Source organism: Phyllopteryx taeniolatus, chromosome 8 (assembly GCF_024500385.1).
Source record: "Phyllopteryx taeniolatus isolate TA_2022b chromosome 8, UOR_Ptae_1.2, whole genome shotgun sequence".
NCBI lineage: Eukaryota > Metazoa > Chordata > Actinopteri > Syngnathiformes > Syngnathidae > Phyllopteryx > Phyllopteryx taeniolatus.
In genome coordinates, this window is record NC_084509.1 from 1,947,645 (window position 1) to 1,973,714 (window position 26,070).

Sequence of the window (26,070 nt, forward strand, 5' to 3'; positions counted from 1 at the left end):
GTAGTAGTAGTAGTAGTAGTAGTAATAGTATTAGTAGTATGTTATCGGCTGTACATGTTTACAGTTGGTACAAGTGTTACCTCAAGCACCATAATCGAATATAGCTGTCATGGCCCTGTGTTTCAAGTTGTTTTTCTTTGTGTTGCAGTGTCTGGGTGGGCGTGGACATCGGTGATGCACCTGTCATGCATTGTAATCATCAGCCTTTTTAGGGGGCACCGTGACAGTGTGTGGGCGTCGGAATATTCACTCATTTTTTGCCCGTGTTTGCCGCCGTTCTGACCGCTATCCAAATTTTGGCTCAACTACCGGCTGAGTAGCATGATTTGCAACTAGTGTTCAGTAAGGATCGCGCCCAGTCTTTGCCTCCGCATCGTCCATACGACTGTTCCGTAGAGTTGATTCCCGAGGCTCCACTACCATGTGCGAGGCTGTATCAGATTTCCAAGCCTGAGCAAGAGGCATTAAAGAATTATATTTCGACTTCGCTAGCTGCTGGGTTGATTCGTCCCTCATCGTCGCCAGTGGGCGCCGGATTATTTTTTATCGATAAAAAGGACGGGACCCTGTGACCCTGTGTCGATTTCCGGGGTCTTAACGACATCACGATAAAAAATAAGTATCCTCTCCCGCTGTTGGACTCAGCGTTTGCCCCTTTGCAGTCTGCAAAGGTGTTCACAAAATTAGATCTGCGAAATGCCTATCACCTGGTGAGGATGAAGGAGGGAGATGAGTGGAAGACTGCATTCAATACTCCATTAGGTCATTTTGAGTACTTAGTCATGCCTTTTGGACTCACGAATGCACCCGCTGTGTTTCAGTGTCTTATTAATGATGTGCTCCGGGACATGATAAATGTATTCTGTTTTGTGTACTTGGACGACATCTTAATCTTTTCCCGTGATCTACGTGAACATCGCCAACATGTCCGCATGGTGTTGCAGCGCTTGATGGAAAACCGTTTTTTACGTCAAGGCTGAGAAGTGTGAGTTCCATGCGGAGTCGGTACAGTTTTTGGGGTTCATTGTGGAGAAGGGCCAGCTTCGGGCCGATCCAGCCAAGATTCAGGCTGTGGTTGATTGGCCAACTCCAACATCTAGGAAGCAGTTGCAGAGGTTTTTGAGTTTTGCTAATTTTTATAGGCGATTTATATGTGATTACAGCCTTAAAGTGGGACCTCTGACAAGACTTACTTCCAATAAAATTGTTTGTGAAGGCTCCTGTGTTACATCATCCTAATCCTGACCTTCCTTTTGTTGTCGAGGTGGACGCATCTGATTCAGGTGTGGGGGCGGTCCTGTCCCAGATGTCCCCGGTCGACCATAGGCTGCACCACTGCGCCTTCTTCTCTAGGCGCCTGAGCCCTGCAGAGGCCAATTACGATGTGGGAAATAGAGAGCTGGTGGCCATTGTCCTGGCGCTGCAGGAGTGGAGGCATTGGCTGGAGGGTACGAGGGAACCTTTTCAAGTTTTCACCGACCACAAGAACCTGTCTTACCTCCGGACTGCTAAAAGACTCAACACCCGTCAAGCACGTTGGGCCCTGTTCCTTACCCGTTTCGACTTCATCATCACTTACCGCCCTGAGTTGAAGAACGGAAAACCTGGCCCCAAACGTCCAGGCCCCAGGAGGTGTTCCTGATGGCAAATTATTTGTTCCGGTCGTTTTACGTCCAGAGGTGTTGAAGTGGGGACACACTTCTAGAGTCACTTGCCATCCTGGGGTCAGTCGGACACTTTTCCTCATTTCCCAACGGTTCTGGTGGCAGGGACTACGCAGGGACGTTAAAGAATATGTTTCGGCATGCTGAGTGTGTGCCCGTAGCAAGATGTCCCATCGTCCTCCAGCTGGTCTTCTTCGTCCACTGCCCATTCCTTCCCGCCCCTGGTCCCACGTCACCTTGGACTTCATCACGGGCCTTCCGCTGTCTGGAGGGAACTCGGTCATCCTGAGTGTTGTCGACAGATTTTCCAAGATGGCCCATTTCGTTGCTCTGCCGAAGCTGCCGTCCTCCTTTGAGACTGCTAATCTCCTTGTCGACCATGTCTTCCGAGTTCATGGTATTCCTGCTGATCTGGTGTCGGACAGGGGGCCGCAGTTCGTCTCTCGGGTCTGGAGGTTGTTCTGCAAAGCGCTGGGGGCGTCCTCCAGTCGTTCATCCGGTTTCCACCCGCAGACCAACGGCCAGGCTGAGAGGGCAAATCAAGATGTGGAGGCTGCTCTTCGCTGTGTTTGTCATCAGCACCCCTCCTCGTGGTCTTCTCACCTGCCTTGGGTGGAATATGCGCATAACACCCTCGTTTGCTCTGCTACTGGACGGTCGCCATTCATGACTGCATACGGTTACCAGCCGCCGTTGTTCCCTTCTCAGAAGAGGGAGGTGGTCGTCCCGTCTGTACAGGTCCATCTCCGAAGGGCTCATCGGGTGTGGCAGGATGCAAGGGCGGCCTTGTCCCGTACTGAGGCTCGCAACAGGCAGTTAGCTGATCGTCATCGGATCTCAGCTCCTCCCTACCGTCCTGGTGAGAAGGTCTGGTTGTCCACACGAGATTTGCATTTGGCCGGGGGTTCTAAAAAACTGGGTCCTCGGTATATTGGTCCTTTCGAAATTGACTCTGTCGTTAACCCGGTGGCAATTAAACTTCGGCTCCCTCCCACCATGAAAGTTCACCCGGTATTCCATGTCTCCTTGCTCAAACCGGTTTCCTCCAGCCCCCTGTGTCCTCCAGCGGTGCCTCCTCCTCCTCCGCGGGTGGTTGATGGTGAGCCAGTGTACACGGTGGGTGAACTATTGGATTCCAGAAGAAGGGTCAGGGGTGTGCAGTATTTGGTCGACTGGGAGGGTTACGGCCCTGAGGAGCGTTCCTGGGTTCCCCGCTCTTGGATCCTAGATCCGTCCCTTCTCCGGGCCTTCCACTCTCTCCACCCGCAGAAGCCGGGTGGTCCGCCAGGAGGCGTCCTTTGAGGGGGGGATACTGTCATGGCCCTGTGTTTCAAGTTGTTTTTCTTTGTGTTGCAGTGTCTGGGTGGGTGTGGACATCGGTGACGCACCTGTCATGCATTGTAATCATCAGCCTTTTTAGGGGGCACCGTGACAGTGTGTGGGCGTCAGAATATTCACTCGTTTTTGCCCCGTGTTTTCCGCCGTTCTGACCGCTGTCCAAATTTAGGCTCAATACGATTATACCACACGGACCGTTTGTCGTTATCTGTTTTTGATTCTCTCTGGTTGTGAGTTCCTTTAGTTTCATCACATGCTCTGCCATTTAATTAAAATAGTTCGGACCTCTGACCTGGAGTCTATTTTTTGGGATCTGCCCTTACGGCATTGCCGCACATGACAATAGCATTTACATTCATTATGCATTGGTGGTGTATACTTCTGGGCTTTGCATTAACAATTGAAGTGACCCTTTTATGAGCAAATAATTATTTTTTCTATTAAACTTTATGTCCAATTTCTGTCATCAGCAATTGTCTACTGTATTTCAGTCTGTAACGCTTTTATTTCCTTTCGTCACCAAAGGAAAGGAGAGAAATAAGTGCAAGATGCTCAACTGATACACACTGAAGTTTAGTTTATCAGTTGAGCACGTGTACAGAGAAAAAGCAGAACGGTTGGGATCATTGCTTGTGCATGACTTAAGTGTAGGAGGAAATTAATTCATTGCCCCAAGTCTCCCTTTCCCATAACACCTGTCACCAAATGCAGGATGCTTTTAGCTCCCTCATTCACTGAACATCTGCACACTGAGATAAACCAGACATTTAAGTTTGTCTTATAGTCCAAGTCAGCTACTGTGCAACATCACAACTTCTCATTTATCTGAAGAAACAATGAGAAAAGGAAGCTGGTCAGCACAAATTCTGTGGTCGTCTTTAGTTACCCTCTGCTACTTAATTTGGAATGGGAAGATCAGTACTGTATTATAAATTTCTATGGTGCCAATTAATTGTTTGTTTGTTTGTTTGTTTGATGGTTTCAGAGAAAATTCAATGCAAATTAAGGCATCTCAAACCACACAACATCTGTCTGGTCCGCTTCTCAGATCACGATCCCTCCGTTTCATTCTGACACCATTTAGTTTATTTAATCTAAATACAAAATATGCATCAACTGGATGCACAAGGGCGGCACGGTGGACGACTGGTTAGAGCGTCACCCTCACAGTTCTGAGGAACCGGGTTCAATCGCCGGCCCCGCCTGTGTGGAGTTTGCATGTTCTCCCTGTGCCTGCGTGGGTTTTCTCCGGGCACTCCGGTTTCCTCCCACATCCCAAAAACATGCATTCATTGGAGACTCTAAATTGCCCGTAGGCATGACTGTGAGTGCGAATGGTTGTTTGTTCCTATGTGCCCTGCGATTGGCTGGCAACCAGTTCAGGGTGTACCCCGCCTCCTGCCCGATGATAGCTGGGATAGGCTCCAGCACGCCCGCGACCCTAGTGAGGAGAAGCGGCTCAGAAAATGGATGGATGGATGGATGCACAAGCCCTAATCACGATACACAAGTTTAAATGTTCTTAAAAATGTTGATATTCAATAAAACCATCCTGTGGGATTTGATGACTTTGTAGGTCCCTGTAAAGAAAATAAAAATGTCTTATAAATTTGACACACTGCAGAGAAGAGAAGCTTGCCAAATTTTAATTTAATTGAATACAAATATCACAGAGTATATGAAGACAGGCTTTAAAATGGTTAAAAATCGATAGGTTTTTTTCAGCTCTCAGACGTTGTGGGCGTGTCAACCGAATGCGCTTAAAACACAGCCCACTAAACTTTCAGCTGTCCATCAAATACATTTGTATGTCTAGCATATGCCTACACTTCTTATTCAAAGTGTGGGTCACACTACAGAAGTTTGAGCATATACTTCGTGCTAGCTATAAACCCCACAATGCTTTGCATTTCAACATATATTGGTAGTCCCAATAACAAAAAATACATCACATTTGGGAATCTAAATAACCACAAAGCTTTTCTGTAAATTGTGGCATCCAGGGAAGATGGGTTTTCGCGTTGCAGGCGTAGCTTGCTGGCTAACATGCTGTCATGGTTGAAATGGACCTTGTAATAAATAACTCATAATTGCCCAGGAAAACCACTGATTTGAGAAGGAAATCACGTTTTTAATTAAGTAGGGGAAGGCCGACTCATGCCAGAAGCCTAAGTGCGTCGCCGCGCTTTGTTTTAGCCACACCCCAAAAATCCGGACAATTTAAATGGTGAAAAAGAGTTTAACGCCATATAGCAACAATTCAGTACTTGTCATGGCCTTGTGTTTCAAGTTGTTTTTCTTTGTGTTGCAGTGTCTGGGTGGGCGTGGACATCGGTGACACACCTGTCATGCATTGTAATCATCAACCTTTTTAGGGGGCACCGTGACAGTGTGTGGGTGTCGGAATATTCACTAGTGTTTGCCGCTGTTCTGACCGCTGTCCAAATTTAGGCTCACTACGATGATACCACACGGACCGTTTGTCGTGTCTCCCTGCGTTATCTGTTTTTGATTCTCTCTGGTTGTGAGTTCCTTTAGTTTTATGTTTCGCCATCACCTGCTCTGCCATTTAATTAAAATTGTTCGGACCTCTGACCTGGAGTCTATTTTTTGGGATCTGCCCTTACGGCATTGCCGTTCATGACAGAATATTCAGACCAGAAATGGATCCCACAAACTCAGACTCTTTTCGCCAAGCGTTGGCAAGTCAGGGACATTTGGTTGGAAGACACGAGACATCACGGTGGCATCACCAACACGGTGGCCGCGGTGCCACCCGCCAGGGAAGCTTGTCTCCCAAATCCACCTCGTTATGCTGGGGAGCTCGGTGGCTGCGGTCAATTTATTTATCAATGTACCCTAGTATTTGGTGGCTTTTATAATGAGTCTACTTACGGGTCAGGCGGCATCGTGGGCGATGGCGGTCAGCAGCGCCAACCCAGCGTTACATTCCTCCTTCCCGGCATTCGAATCTGAACTGAGGAGAGTTTTTGATCACCCCGTCAAGGGCAAGGAAGCCGGTAGCCGGTTGTTGGACCATTCCCAGGGGGACTTGTCAGTAGCCGAATACTCCATTTCGTTCCGCATCCTGGCAGCAGAGAGTGGATTCGGCGATGTGGCGTTAAGCGGCATTTTTCGTCGGGTACTCTGTCCTGCCGTCAAAGATGAGTTGGCGGCCCGGGACTAGACCACTAATTTGGAGGAGTTGATCGGACTAGCCATTAGACTGGACAATCGACTGAGGGAACGGCAGCGCATTTTTTTTGAGTCCGCTTCCCCGGGACATTCTTTATCCGCCATGGAAGACGCCACCTGTGTTCCCCCATCCACCTCGGCGTCGACGAGGGAGCCGGCCCTGGCCATGGAGGAGCCGATGCAACTCGGCGGGGGGGCGACTGACGGAGACGGAACGTCGGAGACGCATGAGAGCGGGGCCGTGTCTGTACTGCGGCCGACCAGGACACAAGGTATCCACCTGCATGGCGAGACCTTCACGGGGAAGTGACGCTACGCGTTCCAAGCAGAGTGGCCAGGTGGTGGTGACAGCGCCTTCTGCCTCCGGAAAGAACGTCTCATCGTGTGAGTATTTAGATGAAGACTTTGTACCCGGTGAATTGAGAACTGGATCGAATAACAGGAGACTGCAATTGCCGGGCGAAGTATCGGGATTTGGCGGCAGTGTGAAGGTTTCCGCGTTGATTGACTCCGGAGCTGATGAGTGTTTTGTGGACTCCTGTGTGATAGAGACTCTAAATTGTGCACTGTACAGACTTAGCAAACCGAGAAAGGTTCTTGATTTGGATGGGCGTCTCCTGGCGGTTACAACACACATTACGGCTCCACTGTGTTTAAAGCTCTCGGGTAACCACATTGAATCGCGGCGATTTCTTTGTAATGCCCTGTCAATCTGCTCCAGTTGTGCTGGGATTAACGTGGTTAAAACTTCATAATCCGGATATTAATTGGGATCAACTACAGATTGTGAATTGGAGCCTATTTTGTCATTCTCATTGTCTGCAGTCTGCCATGTTGACTACCACCCCCCGTGTTCAAGACGAGCACATCGAATTGGCTGAAGTACCGGCTGAGTATCATGCTTTGCAACTAGTGTTCAGTAAGGATCGCGCTCAGTCTTTGCCTCCGCATCGTCCATACGACTGTTCCGTAGAGTTGATTCCCGAGGGTCCACTACCATGTGCGAGGCTGTATCAGATTTCCAAGCCTGAGCAAGAGGCATTAAAGAATTATATTTCGACTTCGCTAGCTGCTGGGTTGATTTGTCGCCAGTGGGTGCCGGATTTTTTTTTATCGATAAAAAGGACGGGACCCTGCGACCCTGTGTCGATTTCCGGGGTCTTAACGACATCACGATAAAAAATAAGTATCCTCTCCCGCTGTTGGACTCAGCGTTTGCCCCTTTGCAGTCTGCAAAGGTGTTCACAAAATTAGATCTCGAAATGCCTATCACCTGGTGAGGATGAAGGAGGGAGATGAGTGGAAGACGGCGTTTAATACTCCATTAGGTCATTTTGAGTACTTGGTCATGCCTTTTGGACTCACGAATGCACCCGCTGTGTTTCAGTGTCTTATTAATGATGTGCTCCGGGACATGATAAATGTATTGTTTTGTGTACTTGGACGAAATATTAATCTTTTCCCGTGATCTACGTGAACATCGCCAACATGTCCGCATGGTGTTGCAGCATTTGTTGGAAAACCGTCTTTACGTCAAGGCTGAGAAGTGTGAGTTCCATGCGGAGTCTGTACAGTTTTTGGGGTTCATTGTGGAGAAGGGCCAGCTTCGGGCCGATCCAGGCTGTGGTTGATTGGCCAACTCCAACGTCTAGGAAGCAGTTGCAGAGGTTTTTGGGTTTTGCTAATTTTTATAGGCGATTTATACGTGATTACAGCCTTAAAGTGGGACCCCTGACAAGACTCACTTCCAATAAAATACCATTTCTATGGACCCCTAAGGCAGAAGTGACTTTTGATCATATTAAACAATTGTTTGTGAAGGCTCCTGTGTTACATCATCCTAATCCTGACCTTCCTTTTGTTGTCGAGGTGGACGCATCTGATTCAGGTGTGGGGGCGGTCCTGTCCCAGAGGTCCCCGGTCGACCAGAGGCTGCACCCCTGCACCTTCTTCTCTAGGCGCCTGAGCCCTGCAGAGGCCAATTATGATGTGGGAAATAGAGAGCTGCTGGCCATTGTCCTGGCGCTGCAGGAGTGGAGGCATTGGCTGGAGGGTACGATGGAACCTTTTCAAGTTTTCACCGACCACAAGAACTTGTCTTACCTCCGGACTGCTAAAAGACTCAAGCACGTTGGGCCCTGTTCCTTACCCGTTTCGATTTCATCATCACTTACCGCCCTGGGTTGAAGAACGGCAAACCTGACGCCTTGTCTCGGTTGCATGACCTGGCTGCTGTTCAGCCTGTTGTGGAGACCATTCTACCTGGGACCCGGGTGGTGGGAGCGCTTCAGTGGGAGGTTGAGAAGAAGGTGGTGGAGGCGGGGAGGGACGTCCAGGCCCCGGGAGGTATTCCTGATGGCAAATTGTTTGTTCTGGTCGTTTTACGTCCAAAGGTGTTGAAGTGTGGACACACTTCTCGAGTCGCTTGCCATCCTGGGGTCAGTCGGACACTTTTCCTCATTTCCCAACGGTTCTGGTGGCAGGGACTACGCAGGGACATTAAAGAATATGTTTCGGCATGCTCAGTGTGTGCCCGTAGCAAGATGTCCCATCGTCCTCCAGCTGGTCTTCTTCGTCCACTGCCCATTCCTTCCCGCCCCTGGTCCCACGTCACCTTGGACTTCATCACGGGCCTTCCGCTGTCCGGAGGGAACTCGGTCATCCTGAGTGTAGTCGACAGATTCTCCAAGATGGCCCATTTCGTTGCTCTGCCGAAGCTGCCGTCCTCCTTTGAGACTGCTAATCTCCTTGTCGACCATGTCTTCCCAGTTCATGGTATTCCTGCTGATCTGGTGTCGGACAGGGGGCCGCAGTTCGTCTCTCGGGTCTGGAGGTTGTTCTGCAAAGCGCTGGGGGCGTCCTCCAGTCGTTCATCCGGTTTCCACCCGCAGACCAACGGCCAGGCTGAGAGGGCGAATCAAGATGTGGAGGCTGCTCTTCGCTGTGTTTGCCATCAGCACCCCTCCTCGTGGTCTTCTCACCTGCCTTGGGTGGAATATGCGCATAACACCCTCGTTTGCTCTGCCACTGGACGGTCGCCATTCATGACTGCATACGGTTACCAGCCGTCGTTGTTCCCTTCTCAGGAGAGGGAGGTGGTCGTCCCGTCTGTACAGGTCCATCTCCGAAGGGCTCATCAGGTGTGGTGGGATGCAAGGGCGGACTTGTCCCGTACTGAGGCTCGCAAAAGGCAGTTAGCTGATAGTCATCGGATCTCAGCTCCTCCCTACCGTCCTGGTGAGAAGGTCTGGTTGTCCACACGAGATTTGCATTTGGCCGGGGGTTCTAAAAAACTGGGTCCTCGGTATATTGGTCCTTTCGAAATTGACTCTGTTGTTAACCCGGTGGCAGTTAAACTTCGGCTCCCTCCCACCATGAAGGTTCACCCTGTATTCCATGTCTCCTTGCTCAAACCGGTTTCCTCCAGCCCTCTGTGTCCTCCAGCGGTGCCTCCTCCTCCTCCGCGGGTGGTTGATGGTGAGCCAGTGTACACGGTGGGTGAACTATTGGATTCCAGAAGAAGGGGCAGGGGTGTGCAGTATTTGGTCGACTGGGAGGGTTACGGCCCTGAGGAGCGTTCCTGGGTTCCCCACTCTTGGATCCTAGATCCATCCCTTTCACTCTCTCCACCCGCAGAAGCCGGGTGGTCCGCCAGGGGGCGTCCTTTGAGGGGAAGATACTGTCATGGCCTTGTGTTTCAAGTTGTTTTTCTTTGTGTTGCAGTGTCTGGGTGGGCGTGGACATCGGTGACACACCTGTCATGCATTGTAATCATCAACCTTTTTAGGGGGCACCGTGACAGTGTGTGGGTGTCGGAATATTCACTTGTTTTTGCCGCCGTTCTGACCGCTGTCCAAATTTAGGCTCACTACGATTATACCACACGGACCGTTTGTCGTGTCTCCCTGCGTTATCTGTTTTTGATTCTCTCTGGTTGTGAGTTCCTTTAGTTTTGTATGTTTCGCCATCACCTGCTCTGCCATTTAATTAAAATTGTTCGGAGCTCTGACCTGGAGTCTATTTTTTGGGATCTGCCCTTACGGCATTGCCGTTCATGACAGAACTACATTGTTCACAAAAAAAAGTCCTACATTGTTCTCAGTCTTTGTACATATTTAGAAATTATCTTCAAACATACACACAACATACAGTGGAACCTGGATAGAACGCTCTAACAGTGGCACGGGGTCGTCCTATAGATCCGATTGTCCATTCCATCGAAGCACTTCTTTTTCTTGAGGCCATATGCACCCTTATTACTGTACAGTACAAAATTATTGTTTTATAGGTTTTTTTCGTGGCCTAAAATGCCCAGGACAGTACAAAGTTATTATAAATAAATATTTAAATAATGCTTGACAATGTTTGAAAGTTTCACCTTTTATCCAAACTAACCATGTCGGTGTGCTTGGTCATGGTGACATTGTTGATGTACAGTACTCATCATAGGCAAGTCGCTTTCATGAGCCGTGTGTAGTAACTGTGCTACTTAGTTCCAAATCTGTTTCCTAAGGTGAAGGGCTTGACAAAAAAAAAAAACGAAAAAAAAAAAATACCAAAAACTGTTACTGTGCCAAAAATAGCATGCTCCAGATTCCAGAGACTTGTGTTATGTATTCCTCAGAGATAAAACTGCCACCATGTCTCTCTCTCTCTCTCTCTCTCTCTCTCTCTCTCTCTGCATGCTCTCTCTCTCTCTCTCTGCATGCACTCTCTCTCTCTCTCTCTGCATGCACTCTACGGCACAATCGATATAGCCATCAATGACATGGCTGCCACATCAATGCCCGCATTCAATACGGCCGCCACGTAGGCAAGGGTTTCATATTTTTTGGACTTGGATCTACTTTTTTTTTGTATATCTGTGACCCGGAAATATGTCAGTCCCATTCTCTGCCTGCATTGCGCCACAGCGCCAGTCAACAACAGTGGCCAATTTTGGAACTAACAGATCTTGTTAATGACAGTTTAAGTGACAAATGGAAACTATTTGTGGACATATGGTTCAGTCCCGACGGTCCGTTTTAGTCGGTATCTGTTATATCGAGGTCTGTTTTATCGAGGTTCCATTGTATACTGTTTTTAGAAACAAATCTCTGAAATCCCTTTACATGGTTTTCAAATACAATGCAAAATTTGGTCAATCATAACCGCATTATTGCTGTTAAGGTTACTACTTCCTCCTAAGTTTGGAAAACCGCTTAATTGCTATGAGATAATTTAAGTTTCATAGATACATTAGTGGGCGGCACGGTGGGTGACTGGTTAGGGTGTCTACCTCACAGTTTGGAGGACCGAGGTTCAATCCCCGGCCCCACCTGTGTGGAGTTTGCATGTTCTCCCCGTCCCTGCGTGGGCACTCCGGTTTCCTCCCACATCCCAAAAACATGCATGGTAGGTTAATTGAAGACTATAAATTGCCCGTAGGTGTGAATGTGAGTATGAATGGTTGTTTGTTTATATGTGCCCTGCGATTGGCTGGCAACCAGTTCAGGGTGGACCCCGCCTCCTGTCCGAAGATAGCTGGGATAGGCTGCAGCACTCCCGCGACCCTTGTGAGGATAAGCGGCTCAGATAATGGATGGATGGATAGATACATTAGTGATTAAAGTCTGTCCCCCTTTGTTGTTCTTTCAAAGCAGTTTGCTCATTCAAGAGACTGGGCTAAGAGAGGACGGAAACTTATAATTAGTTATAATTAGTTGAACTCGAGTTGATGAGTTATTGTGGTGTTCCTCCAGCCTTAGATTAAAAACCAGTCTAGAGAGCAGTTTTTCCGCTTATCTCGAGAGATTAGAAAAATGTAAACCAGCATGTGATGCCCTTATACTGTAAATATACGTCTGAAAAATGTTAGGATTTGTATGTGTTAAGGGTGATTTTGCTAATGTTTTAATCCTCATTCATCAATCAAGTTTGTTCATGATTCATCTGTAAACAATTAATAATGCTACTTTCAGGAGTGACGGTTAAAGTTTTGTATGGAAAGGCTAGGGTTAGAAACCATTTAGAAGAAAATTACACAAAAAAAATGTTTAAAAATGTATTTTTTTATTATTCCAGTGGGAAATTCATCCATCCATCCATTTTCTGTACTGCTTATCCTCACTCGGGTCACAGGCGTGCTGGAGCCTATCCCAGCAATCTTTGGGCGAGAGGCGGGGTACACGCTGAACTGGTCGCCAGCCAATCACAGGGCACAGCAATGGGAAATTATTATATGCATTAATTTTTTTAATAAATTAACTTGTCTTTCTTTGGTGTGCAATTTTTCAACTAAATTGGAAGCATCTGATAGTCCCAAAATGCCAAGAATAATGAGTACAATGCTATGTTTGGATTGGGGACAAAAGAAAAAAGACATTGTGTTCCATAGAAACGCATTAGTGATTTGAAAAAAATGTCAACTGTTCATGTTGTCTAATCAGTGAAAGATATTTACTTTATGCAAGTTCCCAAATGATCCATTTATATGCAATACGATAAAAAAATGTGCCAAATTAGAATAGAGTAAAATCATTTAAAAGTAGAATGCTTCGGACCTTTTTTGTACTCTTCATTCTGGTGTATTGTGTATTTGGTTTGGTTTAGGGTTGCAAAAATTGTTATTCTGTATGCATCCAATTATTTATCTTAAACTGGATGCTGAAATGTGATATAACAGATTACCAGTAGTCAATGTGCAAGGGACAAATGAAATGGTAAATTTAAGTTACTTGTACTTGGTTGGGTTCATTCATATCTAAAAGTCTGTCCCTCACCAGCCACTGACCTCAATGCACATATCTTTTTGATCTATTGAATCATTGTGGGGAAATAACTTTATTTCGCCTTGTTTATGGTCTGACGGAATGTAACACTGCTTGGTTGATTTCACTCTCCTGAAATAGACTCGCTATCTGCGATGACAAGTAGGTCAATTAAATATTTGACTGCTACCAAGATTGAGAGTATTTAGAATAAAATCTGTTTCACACATAGTTTTTTTTCTAAAAAAAAAACATTTCATGCCCTGAAAAAACTTGCCCAAAAAAATTCAAAATCAAGTTGGGTGGATTCCACCCATGTAGACATCAACACAGCATCAGAAACTACAGTCCTCAACGATATAACAGACCCAGTGCGGCATTGGACTTGTAAATTAGTTTTAGTTTGATTTCCTGTGTTTGATCTCTTTTCGGGCACATGATGTTTTTCCAATCTTATTGGGTCTACACACTGGGATGCATTGCATAAGCATACAGCTCCCCAGTTCAAGTGTTTGTCATATCACTACCACCTGCATTGATTGTTACTGTTCTGTGTCATGCCTGTCATATTATTTGCATTGTTTCCTGCCTCCTCCAAAGAAATCAACCTCATTATGAAATTCCTGCCTGCACTTCTGGAAGCTAGCCTGTTTTCCCACCAGTATCATAAAAAATGAAGCTTGCAAAGGAGCGCACAGGTGTCAAACTCAAGGCCCCATGTTTACATTCCCTCATCCCCTGCCCCCCCCCAACTAATATAGCACAATCCTTTTCTTTCTATCTGCTTAATATCTAACTAACTTCACATCATTTTGCATAATTTATTGCTGTCTATTTATACTGTTAAAGGTGGTTACAAAATGATACTTGATAATTGTAGGCAGTGCCATGAGCAACAATAAATGATACTTACTGTTATTTTAAGTATGAAAAAAAAAAATAGAAACTGCCGTTCAAAATAAAGACAGTTAAAGAAGGCAAATGTGGCAGGGAGCTGATCTAGTGCTGGCAGGCTGCCACAAACTTAGGAACACAGAACTGAGGAATGGAGTCGAATGGAGTTGTGTATTGTCACACTAACTGAGTATTAAAGTCATGAAGAAATGGAAGGGGGTGAGAGATGAGGAAGAATGAAGTAGAAGCACAAGAGGGCCTGGGGGGAATTGATGAGAGGAGGAGAAGATAATAGGAGCAGGAGGGAGCTATTGTAGACAGATAGGCTATGTTCACTGTCGTCATTAGCACCTGTGAGGAAGATAATGAGGAACACATGTGACTCAGCGTCATGTTCAATAACAAGGAAGTACGTATTGTCAATTTTAACCGACAAAAGATGAAAAATTAGGTTACTATTTTATGAACTGTCTTAATATTGTGACTACTGCTTTGTGAATGGCACAGTGAACGACTGGTTAGACCGTCTGCCTCACAGTTCTGAGGTGCGGGGTTCAATCCCCGGCCTCGCCTTTGTGGAGTTTGCATGTTCTCCCCGTGCCTGCATGGGTTTTCTCCGGGAACTCCGGTTTCCTCCCACATCCCAAAAACATGCATGGTAGGTTAATTGAAATCTCTAAATTGCGTGTGTTAATGTGAGTGCAAATGGTTGTTTGTTTATGTGTGCCCTGCGATTGGCTGGCAACCAGTTCAGGGTGTACCCCGCCTCCTGCCCGATGATAGCTGGGATAGGCTCCAGCACGCCCGCGACCCTAGTGAGGAGAAGCGGCTCAGAAAATGGATGGATGGATGGATGCTTTGTGAGTGATTCTGCTCAACGTAATGATGTGGCTGATAAGTATAAAGTAAGTACAAAGTGTTGGCAAATTGAGTCGAGCCTCATTTTCGTTTTCTTTCCCATTAAAGGATATCTGAACGGTCCCATATTTTGGCTATTTAGACCTCTATAGAGTGACTCTGTAACATGGACTTGTAAAAGCGTAAACGTGTCAATTCCTTTCAAAAACAAAACACTTGTTTTTGTCATATGAGTGTCCAGAAAAGGGCCCTCTGACAGCTACTTCTGTTTGACCCAGTTTTGTATCCGCTTTGTCCATATTTGGGTAAGACCACCCCTTTTCTCTGATTGTTTGCCTCCGTGCAGAAGACTCACTTGTAAGAGCACACGTGTTTGTTATGTTGACAGCGCTGGCTCGGGAGTTGAAAGGGAAGGCAGAGCTCTTCGCTAGTGACGTAGATAAGCTCGAGAAATTCGAATGACCTGACCTATCGGCAGAAAAACGTCTGGGACTCAGGAATGCGTGCCAGATTTTAATTCATATTCCACATGCTTACTGAGGCACCCTAGAGACAATATTAAATCCCAAATACTAGAACAAATTGGTTTGGTAAAATATGTCCCATTAAAGTTTGAAGTATTTTTTTTGTACCGCTTTTCCTCACTCGGGTCGCGGGCGTGCTGGAGCCTATCCCAGCTATCTTCGGACGAGAGGCGGGTTACACCCTGAAGTGGTCGCCAGCCAAATTTACTTAATCATCCAAAAATTTTACAGCCCAATAAAATGTCCCAAAAATATTTCTTTGCAGCAGGGAAAAACAGACCTACAGTAAACACACAATCAACAACAACAACAAAAACAAGGCAAGCAGCTACTCAGTTGGAAAATCCACACTTCTTTTTTTTTAATTAAAATATTCACACACCATAAAAAGTACATGTACAAAACTATAAGATTTGAAATTGCTTTATATACACATACAAAAGATAGAGACCAAAGGAGAAAAAAAGCATACACAGAAGGAACGTGTGTTGGTAAGGAAGAATGTGGGTGAGTCTCTTCCGCAAGAGGTTAAAAGAATCACAGTTTTCCTTCTGGAGCAGGTATTCTTCCAAAATAATCTGAAATGATGGGGATCATAACTCTAATGAACATAATTTCAATGGAGACAGACATGGGTGGTACATATCAGAAACAGTACTTATTCATCCTGAATTCCACCTGCATGGGCCAAAGCGTGAGGAAGATTAAAGTGATAATCAGGTGGATCATGCGGCGTGTTCCAAGATACACAAATGGAAAACTCTCCAGAGGAATCAAATGAAACTTATGATGAGATGTTAGGTAATTCATGCTGGGCACACACTCCAATCCATGGTGACAATAACGATGCGATCGTGATGTAAATGGAGCCGAGACCTACCGCAAACAATGCTGTAAACAATTTGCTGTCAATATACTCGCATACCATATTTGTTCTGCACATGAAAATATTCAACAACACTGAATGACAGTGAGGCTAAAGGTTAAAAAGAATGATGATAGATGACTGACACTGATGCACTGCTGTTTTCATCTCTTTTTGTTGTCAAGGAGAACTGTGCTTTTTTTCTTCAGATATGACAGATCTGGGCCTGAAAAGAGAAAAATAATATTTATAAATAAATGAATATTGTTCTGTCATTTAATCCAGGGTACATGTTTTGGTCCCCACAAAAAATGCTTTTGAATAATAATAATGTTAATGATAACTTGACGCAGTGTGCATGTGCTTGTGTGTGTGTGAGGGTGTCTGTATGATGACACACAATGAAAATAAATGTAATGAACAGAAACATACATTGTTGGGGAGTAACTAATTACATGTAAAGAGATTATGTAATCTAATTACAAAATATTTGTAATTGTAATCGATTACATTACTGGGAGAAAATGCTTAGTTAAATTACAGTTGCTTTTGGAAATGTTAGTTACATTTGAAAAATAGCCGCAAAAGCTCAATTTATTATTCCCACCAACCCCCTCCGAGATTTGGAAAAGGTTACTAGGGTTTTATTTCACTTTTCTTCGAGGAAACATCCAAGGTTCTGTTGATGCATTACTTCAAAATTAAGAAAAGTAATCTAATTGGAATTAAATGTAATTATTTATATTACTTCGAGAAAGTAATTGAAAATAGTTACATTACTATTACTGTTTCAAATGCGTAACTTGTAATTGTAACCAATTGCGTTTCCAAAGTAATCTTTCCAACACTGCATGTACAGAACAGCATATGAACGGATTAATGAAACCAGAATAAAATATGAAAGACAACAACAATCCATTTACACCACATATGTGCTTATGTCCATGGCATGAATCATGCGAAACTGTGTTCTTTGGCATTGAGAAATTGATGTCGGACAGTAAATTCAACCAATCCTGTTGATGCTCAGACATCTGTGCATTGATATTTACTGTACATAAGAGAATGTAGACACTTAGAATGAAATAAAATGTTCCTTTTACAAAAATCAATTATTTCTACTTTTTCCCTCTGGACCTTGCTTAATTTTTGCCCTTTCTTCATTGATTAGCATTCTCACCGAAGCCGCAAAAATATCTGCTCTGCATTGCTGCCATGATTTAGCAGAGTTGCTTCACTGGCCACAATCTCTTCAATCACGTCACAAAGTTCCAATTCACATTTCCCATTGCTAGGAAACAATTTCTAAGAGCTCAGTCCATCTTGACTCATCTTCTCGCCAGACAATATATTTGTTTTTCCCAGTAATACTGCCAGAATCTGCCTGGGTCTTTAATTACATATCATCGTTTTTGAGACTGTACGTTGTCTTCTTTTATGTGTCCGTAGTCGCTTTCTCATCCAAGGTCCATCCAGGATTGTCTACAATCTCTCTCCCTCACAGTTTACACCTTCCTGTCTTTCTAATCTTCAGCCTTACTGGTCTTTCCTGTAACAGCACCAGGGAGATATTATCATGATGTTTTAATTTCCCAGGTATTTTGGCATTATCATACTTGAAATCTGTCCAATTCTGAAAGCTCTAACAAATTATATCATACAGCCAAAAAAGAGACACTAACAAGAACAGGTACACCTAATTTCCTTATGGCCCAATTCAGCATGGCATTATAAATAACACAAATACCCACCAATATTTGCCTAACACGCTAAATTTGCCAAACCAATAGGACACTAGAGAGCATGTGAGCATTCTGACACTCCATTTCCAAATGCTGCACACTGCAATCTCCTCATCATTTTACCGTGCGCATAAGGAAATACACAGCGTCAGCATAAGTGTTAACCTTCCAATCGCAAATCGTGAGTATCAGTAATAAGCAAGATCACGGAACATCATATTAAGAAAGGATATTGAGAAGGTCTTTAAAATTGTTGCATTTTGTAGGATGTGCTACATGATATAAGCACTTATTTCCCATAACAAAACCCAATGGTGGTGAAATGCTTGCATATAGAAAATGCAGACCTTTCAAACTCAGTGGCTTTTATTACTCAATACTTGTATTGAGTAACAATATGAATACAATTTGCATTTTGTTTCAAGGTCGCTGTAGGATGATTTTGAATTTTCTTTATTTTTTTCCCCCCTGGATGGGTTACATGTTTTTCCCAGTGGCTGGTCATATTTTAAGTGAACATATTTACATATACAGTGTATATACATGATATTAATTAAATGCTAGACTGTACATAATCTTTAAACATTTACTGTATGTATTATGTCATTTATGTTACCGGAACTGAATGTGCAGTATCTAATATCACAATAGAACAACGCACATTCGTCCTCACCTCATCTGAGCCACAAAGCTCCTTGTTTCTTCTATTCTTCGCAGCCTTATCTTATTCCCTCCTTGGTTACTCTTTGCTGCATATTTCCTGCTCTCCTCCCCTTTCTATAATCCTCCTTTTTTCTATCCCCCCTTTCCCGTAATTCCATTAAACAAAGCTGCCTATCATGTTCAGCTTTCCGCCCATATTCTACTCCTCAGCAATACAGTTCAATCCATAAAGCCACATTTCACGATAAGATAGCACTGGAACATGTGTACAGTACATGTATAATACATAGATGTCGTACCAGGGGAGCAACTTTGTGTGCATAGTTTGTAAATGAGCCTCTTTCAACCTGTTTCAGTTTTTTATTTATTCATTTAATTCTTTCCTACTTTCTCGGTTTCCATTACATGCAATATCAACCTAGGAAGAAATCTACATTTTGACGTTATTGTTTGCCCTTGGCTAAGCGATTTTTTTCCTTTGTTGGTTTGTGTTGTATATTTGTTAATTTCCCCAGAAATATTATTACCCCGGTGGTAAAGGCATTGTAAACATTATTTTAATTTCCCCTGTCTTTTCCCTCCCCACCTTACCTCGGGTGTCATTATGCTCTAGTGTGGCATCAACTCAGGTTAGATAGTTGCTGGTGAACACATGCATGGAAAACGATGTGTTACCACTGCAGGCCACAGAGCCCATTGTTATTTGTATGTTTGTACAAGCCAGGGCACATCCAAGTGACTAGGGCGCCTGTTTGTGTAAAAACTCAGTAATGTATGCATGGGCACATGTATCCTCATCAGAGCCTCTTCAGCCACGGGATGTGTCATGTTGTACAGTATTGCCAATCATCCCACACGCAGCGAATGCATTTCCTCTACATTTACGTTGCGATAACGACACATGACTCCAATGTCTTTATCCAATGGCTAAAGAACTAGACTGAACGGCAACGAGGGGGTGCTTTTGCATGTTGCAGTGCAATTTTCACAGATGGAGGATATCAAACTGAGTGGAATCAGACTGTGCGGCAATCAACTGTAAACTTAAATTAACAGACAAGACACGGCACAAACTGTGTCTTGATGATATTACCACCTACGCAATCAGAACTATCGCCCTGTATGTTTGAAATTCTCCTTCTTCTTCTTCCAACTATTTTTAAGAGCGTTATTGGGGGGAGGGGATTAGAGAATCCATCAGTAATATATTTCATTTCAAACATGTTTTTAACCTTATCAAAATCTTTTCTAGCAACCATGTGTGATCATTATGACTCAGACTAGCTCTGAATACTGCATACCTTTTATGACAACTAAACAGGATGGACACGAGGAATGGGGTGGTGGCATAGGGGGGAGCAGTGAGGTGGGAACAACCAGCAGGTGACATGCACAGCAGCTTGAGGGATGTAATTAAGTCTTGGGATGTTCAGACAGTTCATGATAATGTGTTTTTGTAAAGTGGTTCAAATATATATATATATTTTTAAATGTGACTATATAGTCAATAGTAATTTAAATAAATGTTGTATTAGTATTATTAAAAGTAAGTCAAATGGAGAAAACGATCTGCTTCACTTGCAATGTTTTCTGTCAGTAGTGCTTGACTTGGCCACATGGTAAAATCAATCTCATTGATCTTTATTTTTTCAATATCAAAATAAGAGGTATTTTGTTGGTGAAAAGCTAAAAGATCAATTAGATTGATTGTACGCTTGCTGTTACAAAATAGAAGAATGAATACATGGATAAAGATAGGGATGAAATAAGGATAAGCTTACAGTTGAAAGTCGAAAAAAGTGTATGTGTATTAGTATGCGAACACATGAACAGCACAGGTCAACAAAAAAAAATTGTTTTATGTTGCAAACAGGCCACGTGTCTGAAATATGATTTTTTTAAATTTGTGATACAAATTTGCCTTAATTGTTAAGAAATATATACTGTATAAAAAAAAATAATCATGTGTGTGTGATGCGCATATATCAGGTCTTTCACAAGAATATTTGAGCATACTGTACAGCCATATCCACCTTTCTTACAGTTAGTGTGTCACAATTTGTTTTCGTGACCAAAAACATGCAGCTGATACCATTGTGCATTGACAAAGCTTGTGACCAATAATCAAGCTACACCATTTTCCAGACCCAAATTGTCATGTGCAAGACGACGAAAATATATTTAAGAACAAGACATCTGATGGACAAGAAGTGTGGAGATAGAGAAAGGGAAGAGACTGTGAAATCCACGTGAGTCAGATACCAAAAGAGCTAAACAAGAGGGTGTGACGCGTTTCTTGTTGCCCGTTGAGATATCGTCAGGCAAGTGTAATAAGAAAACACTTTGTTTAGCAAAAGTGACTCTCTAATTGTCTAGCTGACAGCAATTAGACAGCATTTAACCAGCACCCATCCAATCACCGTAGCAGGACACAAAGGCAAGTGTAGTGTGTCTTGGAGCAGGAGCCACAGTTGGTGTAAGGCCGGGGTGACTGTCAGTGGGTATGTAACACTAATTAAGACGCCTCGGTCTTTGGGTGACACGACTTCTCAGTTGGCTGCTTGTCTGCTTGGGTTAATGGGCTAATTTGAATATTACTCACCTGGATTAAAGGGGACCCAGAAAGTTGCAAGGGAGTGTTTGAGGTCCTTGGCGGTCCAATCCAGTGGAAATTTTTAGACTGGTACAAAAGATGGTCCGCTTGGTCTAGTCCAGCTTAGTCTGTGCAAGACTAGTGACAGAACATTTGGAATTCACATCCAGAACCCAGGCAAGGCTCATCTTTCTCTGAGAGTCAAATCATTACGCTTCAGATATGAATTGTCCAGAATGAACCACTGTATGCAAGGGTTGTGTCAAAGTTAAAATCCATTTCACAGCGGCTCATCTTCCTTTTACAAAGTTGCATTTCACCACGTGATTATATAGAAGGAATACATGTTGACTGTCAGTGCTCCTAATGTTAGCTGCAATCTGGGCTATTAATGTATGAGCAGTTTTTACATCCAAAACACCAGTGGTCAGCATTTGTAGATCCAAGTCGAAGGAAATTCTAAATGCAGCCAGTCTACTTTCCTCATCAACTCGGTAATTGTCCAATTGGAGAGGAGATCCTTTACAGGATATGCATTTTATGTCACGACATATTTGTATGCTTTTCTGTTGTTGTTTTTTTAAACTATTCACTGTAGTCCGCAGCATCAACTTTGACTGTGTCTTGTATTTTTTCTTAAATAAGGAGATTGCTGCGTTCATGATTGTAAAATGTATTCCATTAGTGGTGATCATGATGATCATACTAACAGGTGGATCTTTCAGGAACTGGTCAGTCACCATTGGCAAGCACTGAGATGGTAATCCAATCCAGAAATGAGAACCGGGATAATTAGAAAAAGGTAAACCAGATGGCAACACAACAATGGGTACAGGAAGCAAGCTAAACAGACAGGGGTGGTTTCTTCTTGGTTTTGTCTTGTTCCCCATGGTGGTAATGTCTTCTTTTCAGTTCAACCACACGGAACAAAAACTTCAGGGTTCTAGAAAACAGAGAAGAAAATACAACCATTAGATGTGAACTTTGGAAACCAATTTTTGTGTGTGTGTAAGGACTGGAATCAGTTGAACTCCCAAAGGAAACACTTACATGCAATAGGGTACCTTGAAAAGAAATCGTTTGGATAAAGGGAAATAGAAAGCGAAGGATTTGGCACACAGCAACAGAGCAGAGGCATGGTTAGCTAAATCTACCAGGATTTGCAATATGTGGGATGGATACATTTCAGTCATACTTTAGGGTGTGGTCCATATGGAAAAATAAAACTAAAAAATAAATATATATATATATATATATATATATATATAATAGTATTAACACATAATAATACTTAATAACACAGTATTGGTTTGTTGACGTAGAGCAACAAAGGAAGGGAGTGCAATATCTTTGAGATGGATGAAGCCGTCCTTTTCTCTGGCAGGTTATTGCAACATATGTTATTTGTAACGTGTGCATTTTGTCAGGAGAACATTCTTAACTACATTTGTCAGAAGGAATATCTTCGACCAGCGTTTATGTAACGCTGGTGGTTTTAGTCTCAGTTAAAGAATGAAGCAGGGTATTCGCAACGACCACCCAACTGTATTCATCCATCGCAACCTCAGCACAGCTGTGCCGACTTACGTGTCAACATCTTCCCAACAAGCCCCTCCATCTGACCGCTCCCATCCTTACCTCCATCACTCTGGTAATGCAGGTGAAAAAAAAAAAAAAAAAAAAAAAAAAACCTACACAGATAACATAAGGCAGTGTGTTGCAATGAGATGGATGGAAAGGACAAATATTAATTTCATGGAGAGCGGTACAAGAAGTCATATACGATTAAGAATTAGGTACAAGTGGCACTGCTAGCGAAAATATACAATAGGTAGAAAGTTATGAACCGAAAACAGGAGCAATTATATTTAAAAAAAATGTTGAAAAAGACTGTGAAAGATGGACACATGGAGGAGATGAGCAAAGGAAACAAAGGTGGAACCAACAGACTAAAGAAAAGGCTGCACGGGTAGCGTGCATGACAGCAACAATTCACTGAGATATTATGACCCTCTAGTTTTATCTTGTTTTGTTTATTTTGATTTTCATGGCTTTGAGGCAAGGCGGCACGGTGGACGACTAGTTAGAGCGTCAGCCTCACAGTTCTGAGGACCGGGGTTCAATCCCCGGCCCCGCCTGTGTGGAGTTTGCATGTTCTCCCCGTGCCTGCGTGGGTTTTCTCCGGGCACTCCGGTTTCCTCCCACATCCCAAAAACATGCATGGTAGGTTAATTGAAATCTCTAAATTGCCCCTAGGTGTGAATGTGAGTGCGAATGGTTGTTTGTTTGTATGTGCCCTGCGATTGGCTGGCAACCAGTTCAGGGTGTACACCGCCTCCTGCCCGATGACAGCTGGGATAGGCTCCAGCACGCCCGCGACCCTAGTGAGGAGAAGCGGCAGAGTCATGCAGACACAAACAAAGAAGAGACTTCTTCGACATTACAACTACTCAGTAAGTTGCTGTAATAGTTATAATTTTTCATAGAGGCTATAGTATAAAGGATATATGCGTGTGAGTATTGTTAGATTATCTTGTATGTGTTGCTCCATCATGTGTGTTCAAATATCTGTCGCTTATAAAACCGCAACTATTGATGTTAATCATTAGCATGTCAGTGGTGTTTTGCATTGTTTGCTAGCATTAAGCTAAACAGCACTTTTTAAGTGCTTATGTCATGTATGTGGTTGGCTGAAAGAAAAAATGTGTATTTATCTTTGATGACTTGTTCAATGTTTGTCAAACTGCTGCTTATTATGAATTGAGTTGAATTGAATTCACTGGCACCATACAGCGCTTGTATCTCAAGTTTGAGTTCGCAAGTCAAAGCAAAAAAATTGGCTGGATGTTGCCTTGTATCTTGAAAAATTATCTCATCTAAAGGCAACTCTGCATTTATGTAACAAACAGTCACATTCCAAGAAGAATTTACAATTTTACATTTTAAATTTTCCATTGTTTTGTTTTGTTTGATTACATCATATTCTTCTTTTTTTGTTGAATGGATTAGTCTGCTACAGTGTTTGACATTATTTTCCTAGCTAACACAGCTATCACCAACATGCTAACACACCTTGTGATGGAAACAAGCTACAAATGGAGAGATGAAGTGAACTGTGGGTATTTACGTGCGGAGTGATGCCTCAAAACCTGATCACATCATACCTAAATTATATGTGTAAAATGTGAAAAATAGCCATTCACAAAAGGGTAAGATAGAAACTTTTGGGTCAGACGGAGACTATATTCTACAATAATTGGAGGAGACTCAGGGGATGCTAAAAATCATGTCAATCATTACTCTTTGGAGCCATCTCATTGTGAGGCCAGAAGACAGTCAGATCTTAAAATGTCTCCACTCGACACTACGAGGCTGTCCTTCATCTGCCGGTGGAAGCATTGGAGACATGGAGAAAGAGAGAAGGAATCAGCAGCAGAGACAACAAGCGAGAAAACGGTGAAAAATCCAGAGAGGGAAATCAAGAGTAAGTGACAGGAGGAGAATGGAAAACACAGCAGGTGGTGCAAGCAGGGAGATGCATTCAGAGAGACACAGATGGCAAACAAGAATGAAGCCAGGCATGAGGGTTGACATAAAAGGAGTGGTGGTATTTTTAAGGGCACAGAGGAAAGACAGGTTACAAGGTCAAGGGTGGGCCTTAGGGATAACACACGTTGCTTTTCACAAAAACTCCAACACATCCTTGTGTAGAAATTAACTATTTTCCTATCTTGGCTAACCTTGCGAGAGTGTGCACTGTTGCCCTTGCTTAAGGCGGTTAAACCTCACACATCACCTCTCCGAAATGCATTCACAGACCTGCAGGGTTTTGGTGGCTGACCCTGAGTTTTTGTGCACACACAGATTTCCACTCCACTTATGAGAACATTACATTGACTTCCCGGGGGGAATTTTTAACCCTTTAAACATGAGGGATTACACAGAGCAAGCTGTTCATTGTCCCCAGTTAAAGCTTGTGTGAATGGATTGCCGTCCTAGTATTAAACACATTCAACACATACTATGAACAGATGTTCCATTTGGTTCACTGATCTTAAATGCGAAACAATTAACTCAATTAATCGTGTGTCAAGATTTTACTGCAATCTGTGGTTCACATTATACCATCTATATTTTTTTAATATTCAGGCTGAATATTGCGGAGTATGTTTTCCTGTATGTGTTAGTTTGTCCATCTATTTGTTATATAGTAGGCTACTTTCAGGTTCATGGAGGATGACTAATTAAAGTGTTACTTAAAGTCATTTGAAGTCTTGATAATAATTATCATGAAACTTAATCTGAGAAAAAAGCACCGATACTTGTGTTTCGACTGTTATACTTGTGTTTACACTCCATGAACACCGAAACAAACTAAAATATCACAATGTGCCTCTTCTCCCATGTTGGGTATCATTTCTGACAACTGGGGGCCTTTAATGGGGGTCTCTCTTTGTTTCTGTCACACGCTGTGTTCTTTAACCACTCTGACTGCAGCTCCCTCTGATCAGATCAATGTTTCCTGCCGCTGCAATGCAGCAAGCAGTGAAATGTATCACAGGCCTATCTTACACCCCGAGAAACCTAAATGTTTCTCGTCAGACACATTTGAGCATCACTCCTCAACACGATTTGCCCTAGAAGTGCCACACAGTGAATGCGGAAGCAAAGCGAAGCAAGGAACACAAAAGGACACCTGTTACTTGTTTGATTTGCAGAGTACCCAAATTATTGTTACAGTTGTCTGTAGCGTGCATACGGCTTGTTGGATGTTAGCTTGGGCGGCACGGTGGTAGACTGGTTAGCACATCTGCCTCACAGTTCTGAGGACCAGGGTTCAAATCCCGGCCCCGCCTGTGTGGAGTTTGCATGTTCTCCCCGTGCCTGCGTGGGTTTTCTCCGGGTACTCCGGTTTCCTCCCACATCCCAAAAACATGCATGGTAGGTTGATTGAAGACTCTAAATTGCCCATAGGTGTGAATGTG

At 43.6% G+C, this 26,070-nt stretch overlaps 1 protein-coding gene across 2 annotated transcripts in view; it reads right to left on the bottom strand.

The window, feature by feature from the left end:
* Positions 1-15,558: 15,558 nt before the first annotated feature.
* zgc:172282 (leucine-rich repeat and fibronectin type III domain-containing protein 1-like protein) overlaps positions 15,559-26,070 on the bottom strand; it is a 141,662-nt gene continuing 131,150 nt past the window's right edge. The window contains exons 10-12 of one of the 2 annotated variants that reach the window (XM_061782618.1): positions 24,386-24,468; positions 21,095-22,028; positions 15,559-16,313 (exon numbers count right to left, since the gene is read on the bottom strand). In XM_061782618.1, coding sequence (XP_061638602.1) covers positions 24,422-24,468 — 47 coding nt within the window. In that variant the 3' untranslated portion in view covers positions 15,559-16,313; positions 21,095-22,028; positions 24,386-24,421. The remainder of the gene's footprint in view (positions 16,314-21,094; positions 22,029-24,385; positions 24,469-26,070) is intronic. The other variant, XM_061782620.1, reaches the window with a different exon arrangement.